Below are 15,875 nucleotides of genomic sequence, written 5' to 3' on the forward strand. Positions count from 1 at the left end.
AGAGACAAACAGAGTTTACCTATCAGATGGTCTTTGCGGGTGCTATAGCAATATCCTGCTGGTGGAGTGTGTGAAAGAAACCATGGTGACACGCACAGATCACAGATCAGCCGGCTCGTACTCCGCGTCTTTTGCCAGGAGGCGTGATGGGTGATGATCGAGAGGTCGAGACTGCGGTAGAATCTGATTGGCAGTGAATCCTTGTGAAAACCATGGCGGCAGCAACGGGAAACCAACATTATTCTCGAAGCAAAGAGAGAGAAGAGGGATGAAGTGGAGGTGAGGAAAAAAGTTGATCCGCCCCCAAGGCTGAGGAACGGGCCAATCACAGCCGCCCATCTGGGGATTCTCCTCCCGATGTCTGAATTCATCTTGATTCATGGTCAAGAATCCCCTCCATGCGCCTCCCATCATGTGTCGACGTCTGCTTGTTGCAGGTGGACTTCGAGGGATACTCACGACGAGGGAAGAGCCTCTCTACAGACACTCTTGTTCGGCATTTCTCCGTGTAAACCAACCACGTACCACCCTCATTTTCAAGAGAGGCGTCCGTGCGGCCATACGTGCAATTGGATCAGAAAGCCCAGGTCAACTTCTGTCTCGATCATTACCACTATCGCTAGTTAGCAGAGTGGTGTGACATTCAGACTCCGAGGCCTACTCTACCATCTATTCCTCCTCGCCGTCCATGCATGCCCGGATGTTGGACCTGTGTTCCAGAAGGATCTCATCATCTTCCACCAGACGGCGTTCTGAATCAATGTCGAGGCCACCGAGCCATCCTCATTGACAAGACTTCTTCTGGCCCCTGCACACCACGAATGGGAAACTCTGCGTCTCGCCTTGTTCGGGACCCTTGGGCCCTCCCCCATCCCCAAATTCGCCCTCATACTTTTCAACGCTCTTGTCCATGCTCCACGCCCGCTCAACCCGAACGTTGACGAAACCCACCTCATTCATTAAGTGCTCCATGGTGAATGCGTGGATCCCGTGCCTTTCCACACCGGGCATTTTAGACTTGGGGTGGAATCGTTTCGCTCCTGGTCCATTGTCCTCAAAATCCGTCAGGGCCACGCTCCCGCCATCCTTCAAGCATCCAAGCATGGTGGTGAGCACTGACTTCAAGTCTGGAATATGGTGCAACACCAGGTGTGATGTGATGAGATCGAACTTGAGCCTCGGTCCGTGGGGATCCTTTTCGTCTGCCGGAGGGAGATGCTTGTCTTCCGGATCTTCCAACAAGACAGCCACCGGCAGGATATTCTGGGGCGTCTCGGGCTTTTTCAATTTCTCCCGAAGCATGTTGATCATTCCTGGGGCGGCATCCACCGCCACCACCCTCTTGGCGTACGGCGCCATAATGCAAGACAACAGCCCTGTGCCACATCCTATCTCTAGCACATCCAACCCGGCTGGTTCCGGTGGATTCTTGAGCGCTGGAAACCTGGGAAGGATAGCTGTCAGGGCCTCTTTGCTGGCTTCATGAACGAACGGATGGCTATCCCAAAGGGCGGCCTCGGCATTGAAACGTTCATTGCCCGACGCGGCTTGGAGGGACGAGGCCGCGGTAGCCATGGTTTGGAGTTTGAGAAGCTTGTCACGACCAAATCAGCACCTTCGCGTCCGATTTTATATCTCGATGGTCTCTTCGATCGTGCTGCTTCGATCGTTGAGCGGAGATTGACTCGGCTTGGCTCAATAAAGGAATCCTTTCCTCGGTCAGACCGCATCCGCCGCCTGCTTTTCGTCTGCGGAGAAAAGGGAGACTTGGTCCCTCTCCCTCTCCATCGACTGCGATTGGTTGACCTCGGAAACCATTTGCCGGTCTTCAGCCAGCCATCGACGACGTCTAAAAGCGAGGGAATTTTGACACGGTTGTCGCAGACTGCGCAAGACGTGAAGAAATGAGACAAGTAACACGGTAGTATGCGATATATACTCAATTCTGGGTCTGATAGGTTGGCCTCATACACGGGGTTTCCTCATTGGGGACCTCGGTCTATCACGCCATTTGTGCCTTGCTCCTCCTCTCTTCCCCCTCTAACTTACCGAGAACAGCAATGTCAACATGGTCAGGATCTTGAATCACCAAATGACCAACCCAAACGCTCATCTTTTCGGCCAACGCTCTCCATGGATTCTCTTACCGGCGCAAAGGTGATCGCCCAGGCTCTTCATGACCTTGGAGTTTCCGTAATCCATACCCTTGTCGGAATCCCAATCGCCGACATTGCAGAAGAAGCCATTGACTTGGGAGTACGGGTGATAGGATATCGAAATGAACAAGCCTGCAGCTACGCAGCTTCAGCTTATGGATACCTCACCGGCCGACCCGGGGTATGCATCCTTACTGGAGGACCAGGTATCCTTCACGGTATGGCCGGGGTGAGAATCTACCCTGTCAACCTTTTTTATCGTCTCTCGACTGAGTTGTTTTACAGATGGGGAACGCCTCAACCAACTCGTTTCCGCTCCTGGTTCTCGGAGGCTCCGCCGAGAGTACACTGGTCACCAAGGGTGGCTTTCAAGAGCTTGACGCCATCACTTTGTTAACTCCTCATACGAAGACGGCCATCCGACCAGCGTCCAGAGATCCTTCCGTCATCGCCGCAGCCATTCGTAATGCATACCGAACGTGTTGGTACGGTCGACCCGGTCCAGCCTTCGTTGACTTGCCAACCGACCTGATCATGGCACCGTCTCCGATCAAACGATCCACGTCCCACCCAGCGATATCGGTCTTGAGTCCCCCCAAGCCTATGGCCGATCCGATTTTAATCGCCTCCGCGGCGGATCTTGTCAAGTCCTCTTCCTCTCCGCTCGTCATCGTGGGCAAAGGCTCTGCCTACGCCCGGGCGGAAGGGCCAATACGGAGCCTCATCTCGACACACCACCTCCCCTTTCTCCCGACACCAATGGGAAAGGGCATTGTTCCAGATTCTCACCCATTGAACGCTTCCTCCGCCAGATCCACGGCCCTGAAGCATGCTGACGTGATTCTCCTTCTCGGAGCTCGATTGAACTGGATTCTCCATTTTGGTGAGTCCCCCAAATACCGCCCCGACGTGAAGATTATCCAAGTCGACATCTCGCCCGAAGAGCTCGGCCGCACAAACAGCCTGGGCCAGCCTGCCCTGAGTATCTTCGGCGACATCGGCCTCGTCGTCAACCACCTTCGGCATGAACTAGGCGAATGGAAAGCTTTCCCCACTCCGTCAATCCGTTCACCGCCATCCCAATCGGCCCCATCGTCATACCTGACCCTCCTTGCAGACAGCGCCGCAAAGAACGAACAGAAATCTCAGCGCCTCGCCCAAACCTCCACCCCACGCCCCAGAGCGCTCACATACGAGCGGGCATATCATATTATCAGAATGGTGCTCCACGCCCTTTCACCACCTGAGGACGGTGGGATCGTCTACATCTCTGAAGGCGCCAATACAATGGACATTTCACGCGGCGCGTTTCCGCTCGAACATCCACGCCAGCGCCTCGACGCCGGGACATGGGGTACAATGGGCGTGGGACTAGGCTACGCCATTGCTGCGTGGGCAGCGTACAATCTACCTGGCGCTTCGATCGATAAAGCCGACCCTTCTGGATCAGTCCTCGAGTACGATACCAATCTGCAAAAGCCGGTTTCCAAGAAGAAGAAAATTATTGCTCTGGAAGGAGACTCGGCCCTGGGCTTCTCTGGCATGGAGATCGAAACGATGGCCCGGCACAAAATGGATGTCATGGTGGTTGTCATGAATAACAGCGGCATCTACAAAGGTGATGCTCTGGATGAGCCAAGTTGGAACGCCCTCCAGCATCAGACGGTCGCAAACGACACAGCCATTCGCACCACCGCTAACTCTGGCTCAGGAGGATCGCGCCCAATGAATCAACCACGAAAAGGCCTCCGAAGCACCTCACTTCTATATGAAACCCGCTACGAGGCCCTAGCTGCCATGGTCGGTGGTGGCGGCTATTTCGTGCGCACGGAAGAAGAGCTTGCCCAAGCCTTGAAGGAGGCGTTCCTCGAGACCGCAAAAGTCTGCGTCTTGAACGTCATTATCGATCCTGGTCTCAACAGTCATGCGAGTTTTGGCTGGTTCGAACAGAAAGAGAAACATGGCAACGGCGCCGATGGCGGAAAGGAAAAGACAAGCAAGTTGTAAGCCTAATCGACATAGTGGCAAGCGAAAAGGGGAACTATGAGAAACTTACATAAGTTCTCTCTTTTTTTGCATTCCAAGGAGTTTATCTGAACTCTTCGTACCAGACATTGATGAATGCCACATCCCGAATGCATGAATCAGTATTGGTCAAGTAATTATCACATCATACAAAACGACCTGGATGCCTTCTCACTTATCAACGATGCACCTTATTAGCACTCCTTGCGGTTCCCAGCGTGCGAATCAGCACAACACGTCCTCAGCCGCAGGGTCAGCGCCGCAAATTGAGGATTGGATAGGTGGCAGAGCGCGTTCAGATGTTTCAGCCTTATCGTCTTGCAGCAGGATCACTAGACATAGCGATGTCAACCCTCACTGATCCATATAGCGGACAGGCTTGCAGGAATGGGACGTCACTGAAGACGAAATGCTGGACAAGTGAGCCAGATTCGGAACCCAGATCTTGTGTTCCTGCGGGCCGGTCCAAGCCACCCATTCGCGTCTGCAGCTTAGTTGCTGCGAAACCAGCCAGGCTGATTGATAGGACTTTCGTCATGTTGTGATGGGCCTTCAGTTGTTGGCTTACCAGAAGTCAGTAAGTCTGTAGATAGTTATCACAATTTTGTATTCTGGCTCTTATCACCGGATACCTAATAGGAGGCTCAGAGAGGTTTCGAATAGGCCAAGTTTTCCGTCAACTCTTTAGTCCTCGCGTGTTCCACCATGGCCCAGTATATTCGATCACGATTGCCGCCAGCCATTTTGAAGGAGTATCTGCCATGAATCTATGACATTGCCTGCCGAGAACCCGCTTGATGATTTGGTTTTCAACAAGTTTGATCATGGAACGCCATGGAGGTCAAGAGGAGAAAGCCGTAATCTTTATGGCTTCTTAATCGCCCCTGTAGCATATGATCCAATTGAGCCAGCCAATGGGCCAGGTATGGCATGTCTGTCCACTCTTGAACTTCCAGCCCGTCAGCTTCTCGGTCGACACGCGACTGAGTAATAGGCTTTGCACTTCGTCCGGCGTCCTCGTTCGCAGACAAGAGATGTAGCCATCATATACCCATATGAAAGGGACTATGGGCACGAGGTAAGTAAAAAAGAGGTGACCGGGAGAATGCAGGAAATAGAACGGCGTTATGAGCATGGCGAGTGGCCACAGGAGGCTGACGAGAACGAATGAGCTGAAATGGCGCGACTGGAGTTCGAAAATGCTAGACACAGGAGGTCAGAACAGGACCGCCACACGCATGAAGCTCTCTCACCAAAATCCATCTGAGGTCTCAATTGTATTTTCCAGAACTTGTGCAGCAAGATCGTCGTCGAAATGGTGGAAAGCCAGGCTAAACAGTCTCATGACCTTCTTGTTTATCCCCCCAGACACATCCCTGAGCAGTGTCTCGGCGGTGGGAGCATTGGTGGCGTCCACACTCTGTGCTATGTAGCTGATATTGGCACTCTTCTTCGCTATGGCCTCCCACGCACTAACATGCGGACTAATGTCGGTGAGGACGAACTTGACGCGTTCACCGGCGTCACGGAGTTCCTTGTTGAGATGGCTCTCGATATAGGGGGTTGGTCCACCTGCTCCAGAAGCAAAATCCACGTAGACATAGTCCGACACTCGGGGACCGAGGACAGAGGAGAGGACGCGAGAAACGAGGACGGCGGGAGAGGTGGTTTGGATAATGGGGAATCGGTTGATCCAGCCCAGGGTCAGATAGTCTTGGACTTTTTCCCTGAGATATTGTGGGAACCTGCAGAGAGACCATCAGTGTCCTGCTCCAAGGGAAACGAGGCGAGATTGGTACCATGGCTGATCGTTGACTTCAAAGTAGTGCCTTCTTGGAAACATGACTTTCCCTTTTCCTTGCTGTGCTGTCGACTCCATGGTGATACCTGCGTTGGACAACCCTCGGCTCTACTGGTCGACAATCCACAGAGTCGGCAGACTGCTTTATATTTCTCGTATTCGCGTCGAGTCTAAATAAACCTCCAGGAACATTTTCGGTTTCGGCCTTGAAGCAGACGTCATCTGCACGCGGAAATTGAGTGGAGAGGAAAGGAACCGATAGCGCGGAAGTATACTGACTGAGCAAACGGACACAGAGACCTCCCCGACTTTTATCTGAACGCTTCTGGCTTTCTTTGGATATCATGATTCTGTCGGATCTGGCGTCGACATGCTCTCATATAATCTCAGTTTCTTGATCCACATCATCATCGAGGCTCCTGCGTGCCTCCACTTCTTCATATTCCCCAGCGGACAGCTCAGCACCAACACTCCCCACGCACATGCTATTATTCGGCAATATGCCGTGCTTATATTCACCTCTGTTCTTGTGGCAATGGTTTTCGTCAGACGACCGCTGGATGATGCGTCTGGGCAGGTCGCAGGGGCGTTGGCCCTTTATCATGTGGCGCCGTCAGTCCGATCTGTGAACAGGCTGACCCGACGTGCACAATTGGGCAAACGACTCATACCTTCGGAGGCATTTCTCTATCTATTGGTACATGGACTATGTGGTGCGACCTTGCTCCATCATTTCTGGACCGCCGTATACACAGAAAGAGAATGAGAGAGATCCCGAACCGGGCCATCGAACCCAACCATCAGTCCACATCCTCCGCGACCAAGGTTTCCGTTGGACTTTCAGTCCCAGCATCCGAGCCCTGGTTGGTTCGCCGAAATACCATCATCTCAATTGCAATGCCGGGACCAAAGGCGCAACCAACCAGATGATCGGTTGTCTCTCCCTCGAGTAATCGATTCATGACGCTGAAGATGGTGGCGCTAGAACTATTGCCGTGGGTGATATAAATTTCATAACTCGCACGAAGATGCTCCGGCTTCAGATGCATGACCTTTTCCACTCCGGTGATGACGGAAGATCCACCAGGATGAAGCGCCCAGTCATAATCCGACGCTTTGAATTTTCCCAAATCAACAAGTTCGGGTATGGAGGCGACCAAATCTTCGAACATGGGTGGCACGGCGGCCGACGCGAGCTTGGGGACTCTCTGGGTCAGGACAACTTTCCAACCTGTGGTTGTGTGAACATTCGGTCTGCGATTTCTGATGTGATATCATGAGCTCCGGCTTACCAACAGGGTCGACATCAAATCCGAGATCCTTTTCGGTGTCTTCAATGATTCGGTGATCCCAACCTAACAACTCCAGGATCGGTTCTTCGTCGAAGCGATCGCTCAATCCATTACCGAGCACCACCGCTGATGCACAGTCACTAAATAAGGTCACGCCAATTCTGACCTCTTGATTTTGGTGTATCGAATCGAGCTCCGATCGAACGAGGGTACTCGAAATCTCACAGGCAAAGACCAATATTCGAGCTGGTTTTCGTCGAAAGCTGGAACCCAAGGCGATATTGGCAGCGGTTCTCAATGCTGCTAACCCGCCAGAACAGCCGACTCCATGCAGAAGGACCTTTTCGATATTGGTGTTGAGACCAAGTTCCTTGATGACATAGTGATCATAGCCCGGATTGGCTGAATTGGTGCAGGTCGTGGCCACCACATGAGTGATTTCGGACAGATCTCCTCCCCATTGCTCTAGGGCCTTGCGACAAGCTGCCGCCGACAGCTTGACTCCATAGCTGAGGAAGGTTTCGCACAATTGCGCGATGGTCGGAGGCTCCGGGGCATTAGCGAGCGGATGGTCAATGTTGCCAATGGCAGAACGAGAGTCAATGCCCGTATAGTCGTTGATCGTCAGCACCTTCTCGAGACTGCACCAAGAAAACAATTAGGATCGGGGTCTCCGGCCAAGGAGAAATGGTTCTTACGCTGGGGAGCTGGGGTAGAAACGCCTAGCGAGAGTCGCAAGTTGCTCGGGTTTGATTTCATAAGGAGGGTATTCGACTCCAATGCCATGGATATGCAGATTCGGTCTTTGATATGGAGGTGTGACCTTGCTCTGGACTGCCGAGGGCGACATTGCTCTGGGCGTGCTCAGAAGCCCCGGAATGAATGGTATGGAAGCTCTGCCCCAACAGATTGGAGAATGATGACGTCGACCGCTTGACTTGAAACACGGATGATACGGCCGGAAAGTGGTAGAGAGAGACTGCCGAAATAAGCGACCGTAAAGTAAAGAGTCGGCAGGACGAGCGACCGAGCAGGGTAGCCTGATAGAGCTTCGAACACAGGTTAAAAAGTGAGTTGTGGCGGTATAGATAAAAAGTGAGGGCAACTTGTTGATGGCCGAGAAAGGAGGCCGAGGTGATCGCGTGCAGCAGAAAGTCGTCCATGGAATGAATCCGCGAATCACCACTCAACAATACCAAAACCCTTGGCCATCATTTGGCGACATTTTGGCGATCTGAAGCAGCATCAATATAAATAGACAAGGAACCAACTGCTTCCGAGTGGTCCAGGCGCATCGAATACGAGATCTAACCGGCATTTTGACCTGCATCTCAGCCTCCTCACAAACATCTCACAAGGATCGCCGTCGGGTTCCTGGGATGATAGACTCGAACATGGTGTGAAGAGAACAAGCTCTTTGAATGTCCTCTCACCCATGGGGGCCCCAATCAGTATGATCTGGGCGACTCTGACCGTTCTGCTCCTGTGTACAGTCCTCTACCGTATCACGAGAAGAACGCCCGGGATACATCGCGATGGCCAGAAATTAAGGCAAGAACTACCCTATTCCCCCCTCCCCCCGCCGCCCATCAATGGTATTAATGGTCTATGGTTCGTCTGACACACTCAGACGGCCACCCGATACTTTGCCGATCCTAGGAAATGCCATCCACTTCCTCAAACCCCGCCACGTCCTCTTCGACTGGTTTGTGAAGTGCCAGCAGAAATTCGGCAAGGAGACCTTCGAAATCTCCGTCCCCACCTTGCCGCCGGGAGTGGTGATCAACAGTCCCGAGAACCTGGAATTCGTGTTCAAGAACGAAGGGTCCATTACCAAGGGGGAGTTCTTCAGACAACGATCATGGGATCTGTTCGGTACAGACGTCTCCTGGGCATTGCCGTTGGCCATTTTTGAGTCGATCACTGACGGGGGATGCATATGGATCAGGCTACGGCATCATCAACGCGACGGGCGACCTATGGCGAATCCAGCGCAAAGCCGGCCTGAAATTCTTCAGCGGCGCCAACCTCGACATGCTGATTGAAGAGGTCTTGCCAGAAGTCTACTCCGACATGAGGACACCGCTATTTCAGGCTGCTAAAGGCGGCTACATCGTTGATTTGCAGAAGTTCTTTCTAGACCTGACGACCACCGTGGTCGGACATACGGCTTATGATGCAAGTGCCCCTTTCTCTTCCCGCTTTGTGTTTTGCTTCTTCCATTGTGAATCTCGAAATACTCTCGAAGATCCGTGTATCTGACGCGCAGGACAAGTGAAGATGGAAATCGACGCTTCCTCACCCTTCGGCAAAGCCTTCGACCACGCCTCATCCCAAATTGGCCTTCGGTTCCAAAATCCACTGTACCGACTCACCGAACTCGTCACGGGCTCCGAGTTCCGCGCGTCACTCTTCGAAGTAAAGCGCTTTGGACGGCAGATGGTAGCGAATTCGCGAAAACGCCGCTCGCACGCTGCATTCGAGAGTCTCATCACGAACGATGACGACGACGCCTATGCCTCGCAGTTCACCACGCTGATTGATTCTCTGATCGAGGCGCTTGCGGAGCCCCAGGCTATCGCCGACGCGGCGCTCAATTTCCTCTCCGCCGGCCGCGACACCACGGCCCAGAGTTTGACTTGGACTTTCTATGCGCTCATGCGGCACCCGGAGGCCCTCGCGGCGTTGAAAGAGGAGATTGATTCGAAGTTCAAATTCAACGGCAAACCGGACGACGACGGCGCTCAGGGTGTTGAGAGTGCCGAAATCACCATGGCATCCCTCCAGCCGACCTCTATCCCCCTGACGCTCGCGACTTTCTACGAAGCACTGCGTCTATATCCTCCAGTGCCGTTCGAGATCAAACAGGCAACACATCCCGTCACGCTGCCCGATGGCACATTCCTGCCCCCTGGCGCTGTGATCGTTTGGTGCTTGCACGCGCTTAATCGGTCCACGGAGACTTGGGGGCCGGACGCGCATTGGTTCAGGCCGAGGCGCTGGTTAGGTGCGCAAGGGGGGTTTGTGGCGAGGTCGCAGGCCGAGTTCCCTGTTTTCAACGGCGGGGCCCGCGCGTGTCTGGGTAAGAAAATGGCAGAGATGATGGGCACGTGGGTCCTGGTGAGGATGCTGAGTGAGTGGGAGTTTGACGAGGCGAAGGATAGCCCAGCTGAGAGGGTCAGCGCGAATAGTTTAACGTTACCGATGGACGGGGGATTGCCTTGTCGAGTTCGCATGAGAAGACGGGAGAGGTCGTAAGGAAGGTATACAAATGAGTTGCATCAATGAAGCCGTGTATCGGAGACATCAAAATGACAGCTCGGGCGGGAGAAGAACTTCTTGCCCGTTTGAAGTTCGTGATACAGAGACATAACTTAGCACTTTCTCTAGACTCATATGGTAGGTAGACCAGCCATGTCCTGCCTGCTAGTGTCCTCATGGATTTTCCACCACCAAAAATAAAATGTTCGAATCAGTTCGGCCGTTTCAATCACGTGTCACCTCCAAAATGGTCAAGCTCGAGACCAGCACAGCTGTCTGTCTGCCCAATTGAAAAAAGAAGTCGAACGTGGATTGAAGGGGAGGCCCAATATGAGTGAGCCTAAGCGACCGAAGCACTCCAAATCATACCTCCTCATCGTCACCCGCGACACTGGTATAGGTAATTCCACCGGCACCCCTTCTCGGTCGTAGCGGGACCTCATATAAATGGGCGTAATCAATGACTTCGCCACCCAGGAATCCGCCGCCGTTATTTCGCTTGCCGAAAATCGGTGCCGGATCGCACCAGAAGTCCTTGCAATTGCCCACGATTCCACGACTGAACGGGTTGGAGTTGCGTGTTTGCAGTTTGCCGTGCGAAGCGTCTGAAGCGGTGGCGAGGAATGCGTCCAGGCCCAAAAGTTTCTTCCAACGCGTCAGGCAACTGTCAGGGCGGTGAGGCATGGGACTGATGCCCGTCGAGGCTGCGGCAGTGTCATTAAGGGAGGCTGTGGCGGCGGAAGCGCCTTGGGTGACGGGTCGGGCGTGTTGGGGTAGGAGAGGGCGGTGATCGTGTGCATGCTCGTGCCGTCTCATGTTTTCGTAGGTGGTTTGGTTTTTGGAGATCTGCACGGTTTGGACGACGATCAGCATCGTGACCCAGACGAGTTGGAGGCAGGTCCAGAATGCCAAAGCCACGGTCCACGGGTCGCGGAGCACAAAGGTGCACAGGGACGCGCTGAGGATGTGGCATTGAGAAATGGCATCGTCGGATGGGACGGGAAGGAGGGCGAGGTATGATAGCACGAGACGGACGTAGAGGATGATGCCGATCTCCAGACTCAGGATATAGATGTAGAAATGTCGGAGGTTGTTGTTGCCCACGCAATTGTGTATCCATGGGCAATGATGGTCGATTTTGGCCACGCATCGATTGCAGCGACGACAATGTTTAGATCTCAAGGGTTTGCGAATCATGCACTGCACACAGAAGTTTTCTTCGTCGAACTTCCACAGCGAAAAGAGTTCCTCGATAACGGCGCGTTGTTGATTCCGTGATGCCAATTTGGGGATCCAGCCGGGATCTTCGAGCATGGCTGTAAAGTAAAAATATGTCGTGCTGGAATAGAGCAAAATGAAGAAGATGTTGGCGACGGGATTGGTCGAGAAAGTCAGTGGTAAGACGGACACCAGATAGCTAGCACCAACCCAGAAGAGAGTACCGGCAAAGATGCCAGCCAGATACGGCGTTTTGTGGATTTGATGATATTCTGGCGGGCCCTTCATCGCAATTCGTTGAGCGATGTACTGCATGCCTAGGCATGTGACCAAAAAGACCGGTACGCCGATGAAAATGTTGAGGTGACTTATAATGTACAGGCCGACGATGATGATGAAAAAGGGGTAGAGGAAGAAGAATTTGGACATTGTCGAACGATTCCGGCAGACGGTGTGAAGATTGAGGGGAAGCGTTTTAATGTTACCCGATGAGTCGTATCCGTGGCCTGCCAAAGAACGGTGGTATGCGCGTTTCGTGTTCATCTCTTCGGCGCAGATGTTGGGTGTCTTGCCTTCGTTGGTCTTTGCAAATCGGTCCGCTCCATACTCGATGATCTTGTCCAGGCAGGGCTTGGAGCCTTTGACCAAAGCCCAATGTAAAGGAGTGTATCCATTATTGTCTGTAGCATTGACATTGGCGCCCCAGCGGAGAAGAAGATCCACACAGGCAGGCCAACCTTTGTAACCGGCCCACATCAAACATGTGTGACCTTGAGGATCGGGGATATCCACGGGTATATTTTGTTGCAGAAGCAGGGTGAGGAGAAGTGCATTTCCATCAATGGTCGCAAGATGGAGAATGTTGTATCCTTGACCATCGGTTAGGAGAGGATCCGCACCGTTGTGCAAGAGCAGATTGACGACGTAGAAATGACACCGCTGCGACGCCCACATAACTGCGGTCGCGTTGGATTCTCCTCCTTTTGCGTTGACGTCTGCACCGTGTTCGATCAAGTATTTGCACACCGCATACTGGTTGTTGATAGCCGCCCAGTGTAATGGTGTAATTCCCTCTTCATCTTTGTACTTTGCGTCGTGTTGGCCGGATTGTATCATCTTCTGGATGTGCTCGAGGGCGCCGATGCGAGCACATTGCATAATATCCTCTTCCAGAGGGAGGCTCCGCTCCGCCTGGCCATTCTGAACAGGACTAAGCTCAACATCGTCCGAAGTTACTCTGGGAGAGGCGGCCTTGGCTTTCGAAGCGGGAGAGCGGGAGAGTTTCTGGGAGCTTGGAGACGACATTGCGAGTTGGATGCTACTGTCGCGACTGTACACATAGTGGTCTGTCTGTCATCCTGGTCAGGTTCGACGGGGCACCGTGTGACTTGTGCAGAGGGGGAAGTAGAAAATGAGTTCAACCTCCTGAATCTTCTCGTTCACCTTGGTGTCTGGGGGCCTTTTTGGGCAAACGTACGCAGTCACGTGGCGCCGCCCGCCAAGCGGGCGTCCCCAGGAGAAATTCGCCAAACTAACCTCGATTGAAATCCGCGACAAGCTCCCCTTCCCTCACTTCTTCCCTCCAGTATCATTTCTCCTCTCCACTCTTGAGCCATCTCATTTCGCCTCCTACTTCTCGGAAGTCTTTCATTACAGCTTCAAGGGCAGGCACGATGATGTCGAGAAACGTTCTGCGCCAATCCGGCCGTATCGCCGGTGCCCTTTCAGCACCTCGCCGAGTTGCTGCGGTAAGCTCAAATCCTGCGCACCCCAGCTCCCAATGCTTCGAGAACGGCCTTTTCCGGTATCGTTGAGCTTCCCGAACAAGCTCCTGAAGCTTGAGATTGCCATTTCAAAGCGATCGAATCTCATTTGGTGGAACCGAAGGCTAATCAAAATCTTTCCAGTCTCGTGTCGTCACCCCTGCACCCTTCAATGCGGCTTCAAAACAGGTCCGAACGTACGCTGCCGATGCCAAAGCCTCTCCTACCGAAGTTTCTTCCATCTTGGAGCAAAGAATTCGCGGTGTACAAGAAGAAGCCGGCCTCGCTGAGACGGGCCGTGTTTTGTCCGTCGGTGACGGTATTGCTCGTGTCTATGGCATGAGCAATGTCCAGGCCGAAGAACTGGTGGAATTTGCCTCTGGCGTCAAGGGAATGTGCATGAACTTGGAAGCTGGTCAAGTCGGTGTCGTGCTTTTCGGTTCTGATCGTCTTGTCAAGGAAGGAGAAGCCGTCAAGCGTACCGGCCAGATTGTGAGAGATCACCGATCCCCATTCAATTCCTCGTCACTAACCGCTCCAGGTCGACGTACCAGTCGGCGAGGCTATACTTGGTCGTGTGGTTGACGCTCTTGGGAACCCAATTGATGGAAAGGGCCCAATCAAGACCACCGAGAGACGTCGCGCCCAATTGAAGGCTCCGGGTATCCTCCCTCGACGATCCGTCAACCAGCCTGTCCAAACCGGCCTCAAATCTGTGGACGCCATGGTGCCGATTGGCCGTGGCCAACGCGAATTGATCATCGGTGATCGTCAAACTGGAAAGACGGCCGTTGCTCTTGACGCCATGTTGAACCAAAAGAGATGGAACAACGCTGGTGATGAAACCAAGAAACTCTACTGTGTCTACGTGGCCGTGGGTCAAAAGCGATCCACTGTCGCTCAGCTCGTCAAGACTCTGGAGGAGAACGATGCCATGAAGTATTGCATTGTCGTGGCTGCCACCGCTTCCGAAGCCGCTCCCCTCCAATATATTGCTCCTTTCACGGGCTGTGCCATGGGTGAATGGTTCCGTGACAACGGCAAGCACGCTCTTATCATTTACGACGACTTGACCAAGCAGGCCGTCGCTTATCGACAAATGTCTCTTTTGCTCCGTCGTCCTCCTGGGCGTGAAGCTTATCCCGGTGATGTCTTCTACCTCCACTCCCGTCTCTTGGAGCGTGCCGCCAAGATGAACGACAAGCACGGTGGTGGCTCTTTGACTGCTCTTCCCGTCATTGAGACCCAGGGTGGTGATGTGTCTGCCTACATTCCCACCAACGTCATTTCCATCACGGATGGTCAGATCTTCTTGGAAGCCGAATTGTTTTACAAGGGTGTTCGTCCCGCCATCAACGTCGGTCTTTCCGTGTCCCGTGTCGGCTCTGCCGCTCAGCTCAAGGCCATGAAACAGGTCGCCGGTTCCCTGAAACTCTTTTTGGCTCAGTACCGAGAAGTCGCTGCCTTCGCTCAATTTGGTTCCGATCTCGATGCCGCCACCAAGCAGACCCTGAACCGTGGTGAGCGTTTGACCGAACTTTTGAAGCAAAAGCAATATTCTCCTATGGCCGTCAACGAAATGGTTCCTCTCATCTATGCTGGTGTCAACGGCCACTTGGACGGCGTGCCAGTCAACAAGATCTTGCAATGGGAGTCTGACTTCCTTGCCCACTTGAAGAGTGACCAGGCCGAGCTCCTGTCGAGAATCGACAAGGAGGGACAGTTGAGCAAGGATCTTGAGCAACAACTGAAAGAAGTTGTCATTAACTTCACCAAGAGCTTCTCATAGGTATGTGTTGTGTGACTGTCCAAATCGAGGCAACGTCGCCGACACTATATCCTGATGCAGACGTGAAGTTAAAGGCGTTTGTACAATTTCTGGCTTGGCCAAAAATGGACCCCCCTACTCGAGTTGAGACTCTAAAATGACAGCTTGCCCTCGACATTGTTGCCTGTCAGGTAAAGACGAAAAGGTCTCCTTGTAATTAGATACATACCAGCCCTCAATCAATTTTCGTTTGTTTTTGATGGGTTTTATCGTCAAGTGTCTTCCTGGTGAAAACTAACTGACATTGTCTCTCCCGGCATTGACCAGGGACACTATCAATGAACTTGTGGACCATTTCACGCGCCCTCATGGAGACTCAGAGCCGCGTTGTTGAGGCAAAGCCTTGCTAAAGCTAGAGGCAGAGCGTCTGCTTCGGGTTCAGGGGGCATTTTAGGATGCTCCGGCCGACGAGATATGTCTTTAATTCTTTATTCTAGGAGAGCCATCGCATCGCGCCTTGCTTCCCACAACTCTCTCCAGAAGCAAGTCGATCAACGCGGGACAGCGAAGTGAATAATTTTCCATGAGTTG

At 53.0% G+C, this 15,875-nt stretch overlaps 7 protein-coding genes across 7 annotated transcripts; 3 read left to right on the top strand and 4 right to left on the bottom strand.

Moving 5' to 3' along the window:
* Positions 1–783: 783 nt before the first annotated feature.
* Positions 784–1,575, bottom strand: Z518_08632 (uncharacterized protein; the record flags this gene model as incomplete). Its single annotated transcript, XM_013414372.1, has 1 exon — positions 784–1,575. The coding sequence occupies one exon, from the start codon at positions 1,573–1,575 to the stop codon at positions 784–786; it is 792 nt and encodes a 263-aa protein (XP_013269826.1).
* A 558-nt stretch (positions 1,576–2,133) lies between these two features.
* On the top strand, positions 2,134–4,163 carry Z518_08633 (uncharacterized protein; the record flags this gene model as incomplete). The annotated part of the gene is made up of 2 exons (XM_013414373.1): positions 2,134–2,385; positions 2,442–4,163. The coding sequence occupies 2 exons, from the start codon at positions 2,134–2,136 to the stop codon at positions 4,161–4,163; spliced, it is 1,974 nt and encodes a 657-aa protein (XP_013269827.1).
* An 892-nt stretch (positions 4,164–5,055) lies between these two features.
* On the bottom strand, positions 5,056–6,060 carry Z518_08634 (uncharacterized protein; the record flags this gene model as incomplete). Its single annotated transcript, XM_013414374.1, has 3 exons — positions 5,056–5,383; positions 5,435–5,926; positions 5,981–6,060. The coding sequence occupies 3 exons, from the start codon at positions 6,058–6,060 to the stop codon at positions 5,056–5,058; spliced, it is 900 nt and encodes a 299-aa protein (XP_013269828.1).
* Positions 6,061–6,782: 722 nt separating this feature from the next.
* Z518_08635 (uncharacterized protein) lies at positions 6,783–8,124 on the bottom strand (the record flags this gene model as incomplete). The annotated part of the gene is made up of 3 exons (XM_013414375.1): positions 6,783–7,213; positions 7,275–7,915; positions 7,973–8,124. The coding sequence occupies 3 exons, from the start codon at positions 8,122–8,124 to the stop codon at positions 6,783–6,785; spliced, it is 1,224 nt and encodes a 407-aa protein (XP_013269829.1).
* A 751-nt stretch (positions 8,125–8,875) lies between these two features.
* Z518_08636 (uncharacterized protein) lies at positions 8,876–10,532 on the top strand (the record flags this gene model as incomplete). Its single annotated transcript, XM_013414376.1, has 3 exons — positions 8,876–9,149; positions 9,223–9,456; positions 9,550–10,532. The coding sequence occupies 3 exons, from the start codon at positions 8,876–8,878 to the stop codon at positions 10,530–10,532; spliced, it is 1,491 nt and encodes a 496-aa protein (XP_013269830.1).
* A 366-nt stretch (positions 10,533–10,898) lies between these two features.
* Positions 10,899–13,058, bottom strand: Z518_08637 (uncharacterized protein; the record flags this gene model as incomplete). Its single annotated transcript, XM_013414377.1, has 1 exon — positions 10,899–13,058. One exon carries the CDS (start codon positions 13,056–13,058, stop codon positions 10,899–10,901), a length of 2,160 nt encoding a protein of 719 aa, XP_013269831.1.
* Positions 13,059–13,426: 368 nt separating this feature from the next.
* On the top strand, positions 13,427–15,305 carry Z518_08638 (ATP synthase subunit alpha, mitochondrial; the record flags this gene model as incomplete). Its single annotated transcript, XM_013414378.1, has 3 exons — positions 13,427–13,501; positions 13,661–14,008; positions 14,058–15,305. 3 exons carry the CDS (start codon positions 13,427–13,429, stop codon positions 15,303–15,305), a joined length of 1,671 nt encoding a protein of 556 aa, XP_013269832.1.
* Between the last annotated feature and the right edge of the window lie 570 nt (positions 15,306–15,875).

This window comes from Rhinocladiella mackenziei (assembly GCF_000835555.1).
Source record: "Rhinocladiella mackenziei CBS 650.93 unplaced genomic scaffold supercont1.6, whole genome shotgun sequence".
NCBI lineage: Eukaryota > Fungi > Ascomycota > Eurotiomycetes > Chaetothyriales > Herpotrichiellaceae > Rhinocladiella > Rhinocladiella mackenziei.